The following is a 13426-nucleotide window of genomic DNA, read 5'->3' as shown; positions in this document are numbered from 1 at the left end:
ACAATTGCACTGATTATTGTATTTTTAGCTCATGTTTCTAAAGGCACACAGTTATCTTTAGCATAAAGAAAATAACAGAATTCTATACACAAGCATAAATATTTAAAAAGATTTTTTTTATTGCTTGAGGGGGCTGCTTGCCATAGTACTAGTAATTAGATATCACTGACTCTTGCATTGGTTTCTGCTGTAGATTTCAATTGGGCTGTTGAACATGGGGGGCTACTTTTTGTTTTTTAAATGAATATGCTCACTTTTGGGGTGATAATCTTAGGGTTGGGGTTACCCATGGAACTTTTCAATTAAGGCATTAGTAGTGGGTTTTGGGTGAGTTTTTTGTTTTTTATATACTTTGTATTGAGCATTGTGAGAATGCTGATTAACATAATTCAGTTAGCTGCTGCATGACAACGTATTTTTTTTTATCCTAATGCCATAATATCACATATCACCTATAAGTACCCTCCTGTCACTTTCAACATTTATTAGCAACATAGACATACAAAGAGGAGAGGCAAAATAACAATACAGACCAACTGCCAAACCTTAAAGTAGAGGCAAACCCAAAAGTTAAAAAAACCCTACCCCCCAGCCTAAGGGTTACCCCGGGCAAATGCCCCTAACGTTTTACTAACCCCTCGGTGCAGATTCAGGCATTGGAGTTCACAGGCGCCATCTTCCGCAGCTTCGGTAATCTTCAGAATGAAGATTTTTTTATGAGTTTTGGCGCATGCACAGTGGTTGCAAATCAGAAAATTGCTTCAACTGCGCATGCACCGATACGCCAGTGTCATTCCGAAGATTACCGAAGAGAAGAAGATGGCGCCCGTGAACTCCGCTGGACAGAATCTGCACGGAGGGGTAAGACTTAGGGGCATTTGCCCGGGGTAACACTTAGGCTGAGGGGCGTCTATGTAGGGTAGGGGGGTACCTACAATGCAATATAAATATAGAAATAATAAAGAGAAGGGGAAACATAAAATGGACCATAGTTGGTTTACACCCTGGAAAATGCAAGCTAAAAATGTATTGCTATGCTAGTGCCGTATATATCTTTAGAAACAATTTTCCTTTATGCCGCTAAAATCATGCACATTGAGTAGACATAAAAGGTAACTGGGATTAGATTATCATTCCAAGTCTTTTTAGGAATCCCCAGGAGCAGATTAATGCGCTTCCATGTGAGTCTTAAGGGAACCCCTGCTATGTGGCTCTTTGTCTTTCAGTTTTCTGTCAGAAATGAAGTCATGGCTACCAGTCACGTCACAGATGAATGGATGACCCAAATGGAAATGAGCAGCTTGAACAGCTACATTGTGCGGCGTTACATAGCAACACCCAATGGGGTGCTCAGAATTTACCCTGGCTCTCTTATGGACAAAGCATTTGATCCCACCAGGAGACAGTGGTAAGTTTCAGGTTCATAATATTAATCATAAATCAGAGAATATGATGCTAGTACTAGCTCAAGGCAGTCATCATCTTATTCAGATAATGATGAGATCAATAATGAAGCATTTTATAAATGAGTTGTTTAATAGCTTTCAATTCTTGTATACTAGGTACTTGCATGCTTTGGCGAACCCTGGGTTGATCACTTTTACTGGTCCCTATTTGGATGTTGGAGGAGCTGGTTATGTTGTCACCATAAGCCACACTATACATTCCTCCAGGTAAGGATAATCTGTATTATTGAATATTCAAATTTAGTACTTCTCTAGTATGGAGTATTGTCAACATTTAAAAAGTATCTGTTAAATTAGCTAATCCTACTGTTCTTAGTTTAGTTTCCCTGTTTGAGGGACACAGTGTTTAAATATTCAGTTTATAAGGTATATCACAGCAGAGTCAGAGTGATAGATGTTTTATCCCATGCTTGCATACTGTACTATGTATCAGCAGAGGGCCAGTTTTAAGTTAATTTAATTGCAGGAGTTCATTGCTGACCTTGTAACTCTTAGTAGGAAGTACAGCAACCATTAAAGAAATCCCTCTTTTGTTCATGAACTGGCTAGAAATATATGTAGCTGCTTTCTCATTTATAACCAATGCCAGGGTGCAAAAAATTACTCATAACAAAAAGTATTGCACCCACCGGTCTTTTGTGAAAAGAAATAAAGATATTTATTCACCAAGTTTTGGTCCCGTAAGAGACCTTTCACGATTTCATTAGTAAACTTTGCATTCTGCCACTAGGTGAAGCAGGCAGATAAAGTTACTTTGCTAAGGCTATAATGGGTCATTCGTGACCTTCTATGCGGTGTGCAAAGTGCAAAAAGCACAATATATCTATTTTTTTAGACTGCCTACCTGGCTCACAGAATTGCCACAGGTCTCTGCTTCTTTTCAGAGGGTGGCCCTCTTGTCCTCTAACTTGTGTGTCAGAGTCTTGCTGCACTAAGCATTCATTTCTTTTCCTGGTCAATATTAAATGACCCCTTTTGTATTCAGACATTTTAAAGCTATGACTCATAGGTTTTTTTGGTCACCATGAGTTTTAGAAGCCACATTTTTAAGCTACAAAGGCTACTATCAACATAGCATCTCTGAAACAAACTCATGATACACTGCTATTATACATTTATGAGTAGAAGTGCCTTCTCCTTTAGGGTAAGGCCACCTTGGGCGTTTTGGGGAGATTTGTTCGCCTGGCGACTAATCGCCTCGTCTTTGTGGCGACCAATCTCCCCAAACGCCTTCCCTCACTCTGGGCCACTTTGGGCAACTTAGGAAAACGAACTGCCGCGTGTGATTAGCGCTGGCGTTTTTTAATTTTAGCCGGCACAGAGTGAGGGAAGGCGTTTGGGGAGATCGCCGCAAAGGCGATAAAGTCGATAAGTCGCCAGGCGACCAAATCTCCCCAAAACGCCCAGTGTGGCCTTACCTTTAGTCAGTGGAATGTAACTTGCAGAAATTTCTAGTGATTTGATCTATTAAATGGCAATGCTTCATTTAGCAACCAAGCACAATTCAATTTACTACATTTGATTAGTAAAGCTTTTGCTTAAGTAGATATTGATCTCTGTCTCCTGCTTTCTTATCACTATCCTTATCTCTAACCAGCCCTTTTATTTTAGCAGTAGCAATTAGTGTGGCTTGCCCCATAGGGTAAACACTACCTTTATTCTGTGGTTTAATACAAGAGTATACATCCTTTGGCCACTCAGCTGTTTTCTAGTTGGAAGATGCTGGGGTTGTATGTCAGCAACAGCTAGGTGGCTGCAAGTCGTATGTTCCTTGCAGAATACTTGTTCCTTGCCGGATACTAAGAGTGCAGGGGTTTTTAGCTTTATTGTAAACTGATTTTGTGTTCGATCTTTTCTCATTCTTTTTCTGTTCTGTGTTCAGTTCCCAGATCTCTCCTGGAAACACAGTTGCAGTGATGGGCATAGATTTTACTCTGAGGTACTTTTACAAAGTGCTTATGGAGCTACTTCCAGTTTGCAATCAAGATGGAGGCAACAAAATAAGGTACAAACTAAGGACATTTACTGTATAGTTACCTAAGCAAGACGTTCCGTGTATTTGTTCTGTTATTTTGTACCAGAAAATGTACAATTTTCTTAATTTTACATACCTTGGTTTTTTGTTGTCCCATCAAAATCTAACATACAAAACATTTCCCTGATTTCATGGTTTCCTAGATTTTACACCATTTTTCCTGGTCCCCTAAAAAATGTTAAATGGGGGATTCTATTGTACCACTTATGCTAAAAAAAGAACAGTGTTGTACTTGTACCAATCACCAAAATATAGTTTCAACAGTATTCAGAAAACTTTAATAAAGAGAGAAAACTTTCCAATAGAATTCAGCAAAACTTAACTCTGCATTTTACCCTAATTGCCATAGTTGTGATAATTCCTTTTAGCCCCACGGTATAAGATCTTTTTTCTTCTTGTGACTTGGTCTTAGTTATATAAAATATCTTGTATATTTGTTATTGCATATATGTTGTTGGATATGTCAATATTACAGTTTGCTGTAAGAAATAAACTTTAGGTTGAGGATGCAATAATAAATCATTAATACTAAAAAGAAAAAAAAATACATAAAGTTAGCATCCACTACAGTTTGAGTGCAAGTTTATTGCAATGCCAGTTACCCTTTAAGAATATAACATATATACAGGTATGGGTTACGTTATCCAGAAACTCTTTACGCAGAAAGCCCCAGTAGACTCCATTTTAATCAGATAATTCAAATTTTTACAAATTATTTCCTACTTCTCTGTAATAATAGAACAGTACCTTGTACTTGATCCCAACTAAGATATAGTTAATCCTTATTGGAGGCTATACAATCCTATTGGGTTTATTTCATGTTTAAATTATTTTTAGTAGACTGAAAGTATGAAGATCTTAGTTGGGGAAAGATCCATTATCTGGAAAACCCCACGTTTTGAGCATTCTGGATAACAGGTCTCATACTTGTATGTACTGTTTTGGTGGCATGAACCCTAACCAGCATACAGCATTTGTACACATTAGTGATCCAGTGTTGTAACAACCGGTTTTTCTTTGTCAGGTGCTTTATCATGGAAGACCGAGGTTATCTTGTTGCTCACCCAACTTTAATTGATCCCAAAGGCCATGCTCCTGTGGAGCAGCAGCACATTACCCACAAGGTGCCAGTGCATTTTAATTTAAGAACATACATAAGGAATGTTATGCAGTTTCGCTGATCACTATATCCTTATATTTTGTTTCACAGGAACCTTTAGTTGCAAATGACATCCTAAACCATCCCAACTTTGTTAAGAAGAATCTGTGCAACAGTTTCAGTGACAGAACTGTACAGAGGTTTTATAAATTCAATACTAGTATTGTGGTAAGCTTACAACTTTTGTAAATGTTATAATTTGTGTGTCTTATCCTGATTACCATTATCTCTTATCATTATTATTACTGTCTATATCATAATAAAAGTCAAAGCTGAACTTCCCTTTTAAAAAATATATATATATATATATATATATTGTTTTAACAATAAATGTATCAATTCATAAGTCCTGAGAGTGCGGATCTTATTTGATCGGTAGAGATTTAAATTATTGATACTGCACCCAGGTATGTATGTGTGTATATATATATATATATATATATAGATATATATATATAGATATATATATATAGATATATATATATAGATATATATATATAGATATATATATATATAGATATATATATATAGATATAGCATATAGAAAAAGCATAGCAGGCTTTTAAAATCCGTCAGCACACTATATATATATATATATATATATATATATATATATATATATATATATATATATATATATATATATATATATATATATATATATATATATATATATATATCTATATATATATATATATCTATATATCTATATATCTATCTATATATCTATATATATATCTATATATCTATCTATATATCTATCTATATATCTATCTATATATCTATCTATATATCTATATATATATCTATATATCTATATATATATCTATATATATATCTATATATATATCTATATATATATATATATATATATATATATATATATATATATATATATAGTGTGCTGACGGATTTTAAAAGCCTGCTATGCTTTTTAGTAGAGCAAACAAGGGGAGCTAAAATGCCCTCCATTGCCCTGTATTACAGTGACCTAGAAGTGTTTTGCTTTCAGTTTCTTTCACCTCAGTCACCTAGCAAACACATAAATAAGCAGTGATTTTCATATAGGGCAGTGGAGTATATACATATTTCAGCTGTTGAAAAATGTGGCTGGCAAAACAACAGAAATTGCTCCATTTGGCATTGCCCTTAAAGGAAAACTATACCCCTCAAACAATGTAGGTCTCTATAAAAAGATATTGCATAAAACAGCTCATATGTAAATCCCTGCTTGATGTAAATAAACCATTTTCATAATTATATACTTTTTTACTAGTATGTGCCATTGGGTAATCATAAATAGAAAATTCCCATTTTAAAAAATAAGGGCTACCCCCTGGGATCGTACGATTTACTGTGCACACAAACATACCAACAAACCATACTTGTTGGGTCACATGAGCCAAATAACAGACAGAGTTCTGTCTTTTGCTTCAACACTTCTTCCTGTTACAGTTACAGTTGTAGTATTTCTGGTCAGGTGATCTCTGAAGCAGCACGGAGACCATCATGAAATGATGGTTAAAGGCAAGAGATGTAAAAGGGCAAGATTTACTTAAATATATAGACCAGTTTGGTAAGATTCTTTAATATGCCACTTAATATGATGTAAACTATTTGTTACTTAAGTGTTCATTTTGGGGGTATAGTTTTCCTTTAAAGAATAAGGACCAGTTACTAGTCACCTGTTAAAATGGGAACTATTGCGAAAATTAAAAATGAATATAAGCTTCAGCATACTGAAATAAGAAACTTTGTAAATATAATGTGCTTCGTTTCTGAAATAATCAAGTTTATCTTCACGATCCCTCAGCATCTGTTTCTCTTCATTCTATCTTGATGCTGGAGTTGTGTCAGATAGTCATTGACAGTTAGATCCAATAAATCTTATGGGGGGGATGAATTAGAGCTCATTCAAATAACTGATACCAGTACAAACAAAATCTAACAAAATAACTGCCTTTTGCACAAATTCTGCATGTAGAGACACATGATGTCCAGTGATTTTAATAGAGCTCTAATACCAGTAACATAACTAACTGCTTCCAGGCCTGGGCATAGGATGTGCACCCCTCTAGACATGCAGTTTCCTTACCCTTGTGCAATCTCCGGCGTACCTTAGGGGGAGAAGGAGAGAACGGTCCCTGGTGCAATTGCACCCTTTGCTCCCCTGGTAGTTATGCCACTGTCTAATACATCTTCTAGACAAAAGGAGCCCCCCTGTAAAACATATTGGATCTAACTGTCAATGAATAACTGACACCCAACCGCTGCATGAAGACAGAATGAAGAGAAACAGATGCTGAAGAAGGGATAGTGAAGATAAACTTGATTATTTCAGAAACAGTACAGACTAATTAATTGATTGTATTTAGAAAGTTTCAGTATGCTGACACTTGTATACAGTAAAATGTTAATTTTCGTAATAGTTCCCCTTTAAAAATAAATAGCTTTTTGGTTACTAATAGTAAATGCACCTGGGCATACTTAGGGGCTTATTTATTATGCTGTGAATTTACTGAGAAAACAGTAAAAATCTGTCTAAAATAAATGGCAAATTTATCAAGGGGTGTTTTATTTTATGCCATACGAATGCCAGGTTTGCCTCTGTTATTTTACATTGCTTCAGACATTTGTAAGTAAGTTCTGGTGGAAGTTGTTCAAAGAAAAAGCATGTAAAAAAATGTACATTTCTTTACAACGCTTTTTCTTTTCACTGCAAAGCCTTGAGTTGTGTGCCAAATTATTCTGCTGTTTTTTTACACCACATAATAAATCTCCCCCTTAATGTTTTTAACTATGGAGGACACTGAATCTTGTGTGTTTGTGTGTGAGCATGGCTATAAAATACACTGTATTAATACAAAGTGTCTTTTTGATGAGTATGTCAGCAAATTTCAACAACAATTTTACAGCTCAGGCGCTGCAGCAATAATAATAATTTGATGTTTTTAGATTTTTCTTGTGCAAATTGTTTTATCAGTATATTTGCATCCACTAGGGGGATCTGACGAACCTTGTTCATGGAAGTCACTGCTCCAAGTACCGACTGACCAGAGTACCAGGGACAAATTCTTTTGTGGGAATAGTAAATGAAACCTGTGATTCTCTTGCTTTTTGTGCCTGCAGCATGGTAGATCGGCTGTGCCTCAACTGTCACAGGTAAAAAAACAAACATGATTGTAAAAGAGGGATTACAAGATCATAAATGGCACTAACTGAAAATAAAATATTTTTTATGTAAGATTAATATTACTTTTACTTTAAGGCCTGCTCTATAACTCTGTTATGACACTGGTGTTACATATAGGGGCAAATGGCAATGGCAGCAGTATAAGCAACAATGCTTTGTTAGTGTTAAAGGAACAGTTCAGTGTAAAAACAAAAACTGGGTTATTAGGCTGTGCAAAATAAAAATGATTCTAATAAATTTAGACAAAATTGTAATGTATAAAGGCTTGAGTGACTCGATGTCTAACATAATAGCCAGAAAACAACTTTCTGCTTTGCAGCTCTCTAACTCTGAGTTAAGCTGGCCATAGATGCAAAGATCCGATCGTACGAATCATCGTACGATCGGACTTTCCCATCTCCCGACCCGCCACTAACCATTCAGATCAAAGTCTTACCAGTCAGATTAGTTAAAGAACAGATCAGCCGATGTTCTGCCCCTGACAGCAATCGTACGAAAGCTATGTCCAACCAAAGCTAGTGACAGTCTCCCACTGAAAATCGTACGATCGGCAATACACGCAGAGATATTATCGGCAGCCGACAGAAATTTTCTAACCTGTCCGATCGACCAAACGACCGATCTCCGCCGGACGAAAAATGTCGGGACTCTCCACACGCGTTCCGAAAATCGTACGAATCCTCGATTTGTACGATCAGATCTTTGCGTCTATGACCAGCTTTAGTCCGCGATTTAAGGGGGGACCACATGGGACAAAACTGTTCATTGAGTTTGCATTTGAGCATCAGCACGTAGATCAGATTCAAAAGCAAACAGTTATTACTCATATGCCCCCTCCCCTCAAGCCACTGGTTATTTGACTAGTAAGCAATGAGAGAGCCCTGGCTATTGTTAAAGACCCAGTCATTCCAGCCTTTATATATTGCATTTTTTATTTACCCAGTTTTTATTCTTATACTGGACAGCTCCATTAAAGATATGGACATAATATGTCCTAGATCTAAAGCTGGCCATAGATGTTGAGATTTTTAAAAGATCCGAGTCATCGTGAGACCACGATTATCTCGGAACGATCGTATGATCGTACGAATTGTCCATCAACTAAAAAGACCAATTTGCCAGGAAAACAAAGGGGAGCTGCCTGTTTGGCCCTGCAAACATAGATAGATTGCACTGGGACCGACAAAGATTTTTTAACCTGGCCGATCAATTTCCTGACAGATGTCGGCCGAAAAATCGTAAGATGTTCGATTGTTCGAATCCCACTAACCGCACGATAATTTCGAAGGATTGGTCGGACTTTGCTAAAATTGGTAGTTCGACAAGAGAAATCTTTGCATCTATGGGGACCTTAAGACATAAAAATAGTTATCTTAGCAAACAGGCCATAATTGGTCAAATGGTCCACTGCAATCAAGTAAGATTAATGCTCTGCAAAGCTACAGATCTAAAATATCAGGAGACTAAATAGTAATCTGGCCCTTGTCCATGACAGCGCTAAGCAAAGGATAATGATAAGATAGTCATCTTGATTGAGTCTGGAGTCGAGTGCTCTTGCTTCCCCTTGCAAAAATTCTTGGTCAATTGCATGCTTTCAGATTGCATTTAACTGGAGTGTGGAACAGTACAAGGGATTACCTATAGAGCTACTATCCATACAAATCAGGGACCTCTCTCTGGCCATACAAATCATGTGATTCCATATGGGCAGTTATAGAAAAAATAACTGAATGCCAATTCACAACTACCAGCTGGTGAATTCAGCAGGTACTCTGTTGCATTTATATCCATTTATTGTACAACGCTGTGGAATCTAATAGCGCTTTATAAACATGTGTTATTAATAATAATAATAATGTGTGCCTGTTTATTGAAAAGCTTTGCAATATATTATGTACTGATTCATTTTTGTCTTAGAATGGAGCAGAATGAGTGTGAATGCCCATGTGAGTGCCCTCTAGAGGTGAACGAGTGCACTGGAAATCTTACAAATGCAGAAAGCAGGTAAATATTATTCTACAATAAACATTAATTGCAAAGTTCCAAATTAAAAAATATTTATTTTTTTGTTTTATATAATCTAATTTAGTGATGGGATTTAGTTTTAGTAAATTTATGGTAATGTACCAAAATCAGACAAGAATATAAAAGGCATACATTTGTGCATGGACATTATAGGGAAAGCAAAGCATATTTTGCCATCAGGAGTTATCTTTATTTTATATAGTATACAATGAGTATAGTTTATTGTGCACACAGGACATTCCTCTTCTGGGTTTTACCACTTAAGCATATTTTGCTGTAGGATTTGCATCTTTAAGCACCATTAATCAAATGCTGTTATTGTTCCTCAGCTATCACAAGGTACTGGTAGAGTTCAAAGAGACCCTTTGCATATTTCCTGTTTAAATGTTGTTGTTGTAATGGCCAAGTATAAGCTTCTGTTATTACCCAACTGTAATTAGATTCATTATTAAAAATATTTTGAAGAAATATTTACTCTTTTATGCAGATCCCAGACTAAAAGGTGTGTCAGAATAATTATATATTTTATTTTTTATGACTTGTTAATAGTAAATGGCAGTGCTGTTCCACTGACATTTTTTAATGTTGCAGGAATCCAAGTTGTGAAGTTCACCAGGAACCCATGACCTACACCATGCTTGATCCCAGTCTACAGGAGGCACTTTTTCAATGTGTTAATACTGGATGCACGCAAAGGATGGAAAGCAGGTGAATTTGGCATTTCTTATATTTATTCTAGAGTAGAACATTTGAAATATTATTATATAGGTAGATATTGAGATATTATTATTTTCCAATTTAAATGATATTAGCCTGAATGAGCATTTTATTTCAAAGGAGGTAGTTCACCTTCCAAATATTAGTTCATTTGGACAGTCTGTGTTTTTTTACACTTCATTTTAATTTGCTGTGTATTTTATTCAGAAGCTCCCTAGTTTGGAACTTCGGTCTCTTTTCTAGGGTCCAAATGACGCTAGCAATCAGGCAATCAGGTGTTTTGAATGAGAGACTGATACAGGAGAGGGCCTGAATCAGTGGAATCACTGAATTACCGGGCCCCACAGCAAATTATTTTCATGCCCACAAAATGTCTAGAGGTTGACCTGTTTTACCAATATTTATTGAAATTGTATATAAACTAAGGCCTCAGGTGGCCCCCTGCAGCCACAGGGTCAGCTTCCTCTATAGTTACGTCCCTGGCCTGAATAGATAAGTAATATGTAACAATAACAGTAGCCTCACAAAGCAATAGTTTTTTTTTCGATGCTGAGATCAGTGACCTCCATTTAAAAAATGTAAAGTGCAGAAGAAGAAAAAGGCAAGTGATAACTACTTTTAAAAGACCAATTAAAATTGTACATTTGATAACACACAAAAGTTAACTTACTAGTGAACTACCCCTTGAAATCATATTTTTTATATTTCCGTGGTCAGTCAGTCAGTGTAATCAAAGTCACATTTCTTCTGTTCCTGAATAGCTCCCAAGTTTTGTCAGTGCCATTCATTTGCTGCTGTTGGTACTTTGCTAGGCCAAATTTCAGCTGAATATCCAGTTTATAAATCCTTGGCTGTGCTGCAGTTTCCTTTTAAATATTCAGATTTATTGTTTGTCTTCTACTGATGGTGACTAGATTACAGCAAGGCAACAGTATCTGTAATTGTGCCCTAACCCCTGTAACCAAGTTCATGTAGAGGATGTCACTTTCTTGGTCCTCTTGTGATCCTCTAGATTAGACTTTTGTACATATTAATCTACCTTCATTTATCAAATATAACTATTTTGGGCCACGCTGGAAGGTGTTAGAATAAAATATGAACATAAAGTAACTGTGCCTTCTGTTATGCTGTGAAAAAAAAATATCTCTCTGCCTATACATATCTTTGTACGCTCCATTTAACTGACACTTTATTTTGATACTTTATTTTTATACTGGATACTTTTTTTCCTACAGTTATTGCTTTGGAGTTTTGGATTGTGAATGGTGTATGGTGGATAGTGATGGGAAGACCCACCTAGACAAACCATATTGTGCACTCCAGAAGGAATGCTTTGGAGGCATTGTTGGAGCTAAAAGCCCGTATGCAGATGATATGAGTTCAATAGGTAATTTACATTTTTTTAAAGATATTAAAGAATATATAAACAAGGCAAACAAATTAACATTTTTCAGAATACATTGAACCTGCATTGACCCACAGGTTGACCACTGGTTGTCAGTGGGTTTGGGTTGAAATGTTGTCAATCATTGCAGGTTAAGGTTGGGTGTGGGTCAGACTGGGGAAGTATACCCTCCACTTCTCCCGAAGATTTTGTGTCGTAGAACCAGAGGCATACAGAGAAGTAGTGTACTGAGCAAGATGACATGGGTCAGGTGTGGGTACTACAATGGCAATATGCAGGTTAGGGTTGGGTGCAGGTTAGGGTTGTGTGTGGGTTGAGTTTTTCCTGACCTGACCCACACATCACTAACATGGAAATCTCTCTTTGTGACAGTCACTGTATTACAGAAATAAAGGGGTTGTTCACCTTCAAACACTTTTTTCAGTTCAGTTTGTTTCAGACAGTTCGACAGAACTAAAGACTTTTTCCAATCACTTTCTATTTTCTATTTGTGACCGTTTTTCTAATATTGAAGTGTAAAGTTTTCATTTTTCACCTTCTAAGGCAGTGACCTCCAACCAGTCGCTCGTGAGCAACATGTTGCTCCCCAACAGGTGTATTGTCTAACAGAGCCTCAATGTAGGTTGACAATCCACATAGGGTCTACCAAATGGCCAATCACAGCCCTTATTTGGCACCAGGAACATTTTTCATGCTAGTGTTGCTCCCTAACTCCTTTTACTTCTGGATGTTGCTCACGGGTTCAAAAGGTTGGGGATCTCTGTTCTAAGGGCTTTAGCACACGGGCAGATTCGGGGAGAATTAGTCGCCTGGCAACTAATCGCCTCTTCTTCGGAGCATCAATCTCCCCGAACTGCCTTCCCCCTGCTTTCCGCCTGCTAAAATGAAAAATCACCTGCGGCAATGCACTTGCGGCACTTCGATTTCCGAAGTCGCCCGAAGTGAAATCTGCCCGTGTGCTAAAGCAGCTCTAGGAGGGGGGTAGCCGACTGTTACTGATACATTTAGTTGATATGTTTGTTATCTTTGTCCCTGCTGAGCAGAATCCCAAAGTTCCATTAAAGGCAGCTGTTAGAATTGATACAAAAGTTGCTAATATTCCACAGATACTGTGGATAAATGTATCAATTAATGGTATCAACTAAATGTAGCAACTTGTAACAGCTCAGAATTCTCCTGGATCAGTGAGCTGCCAGACTGAAACACTAGACAGGAACATTAAACTTTAAATTTTGGGAAAACGGTAAAAAATAAAAGATAGAAAGTAATTGAAAAAAACGTTTTTGTTTATGGTGAACAATCTGAAAACAACTGAACTGAAAAAAGTGTTTGGAAGGTGAACAACCCCTTTAATTTGGTATGAAAGGATTTTGTCAAGTGTATTCTCACTTCAATACCAACATCGAGTTTTTAATTTGGTTGTGAT

The 13426-nt window shown here is 36.7% G+C and overlaps 1 protein-coding gene across 2 annotated transcripts in view; it reads left to right on the top strand.

Moving 5' to 3' along the window:
* Positions 1 to 13426, top strand: part of cachd1.S (cache domain containing 1 S homeolog) — an 87235-nt gene that overhangs the window by 68807 nt on the left and 5002 nt on the right. For both annotated transcript variants that reach the window (XM_018260763.2, XM_041561363.1), the window contains exons 15-23: positions 1227 to 1408; positions 1563 to 1673; positions 3349 to 3471; positions 4526 to 4625; positions 4712 to 4828; positions 7662 to 7822; positions 9771 to 9857; positions 10470 to 10586; positions 11831 to 11982. In XM_018260763.2, coding sequence (XP_018116252.1) covers positions 1227 to 1408; positions 1563 to 1673; positions 3349 to 3471; positions 4526 to 4625; positions 4712 to 4828; positions 7662 to 7822; positions 9771 to 9857; positions 10470 to 10586; positions 11831 to 11982 — 1150 coding nt within the window. The remainder of the gene's footprint in view (positions 1 to 1226; positions 1409 to 1562; positions 1674 to 3348; positions 3472 to 4525; positions 4626 to 4711; positions 4829 to 7661; positions 7823 to 9770; positions 9858 to 10469; positions 10587 to 11830; positions 11983 to 13426) is intronic.

This window comes from Xenopus laevis, chromosome 4S (genome assembly GCF_017654675.1).
Source record: "Xenopus laevis strain J_2021 chromosome 4S, Xenopus_laevis_v10.1, whole genome shotgun sequence".
Taxonomy (NCBI): Eukaryota; Metazoa; Chordata; class Amphibia; order Anura; family Pipidae; genus Xenopus; species Xenopus laevis.
The sequence above is the reverse complement of the archived record's forward strand: the minus strand, read 5'-3'. Positions and strand labels throughout refer to the sequence as shown.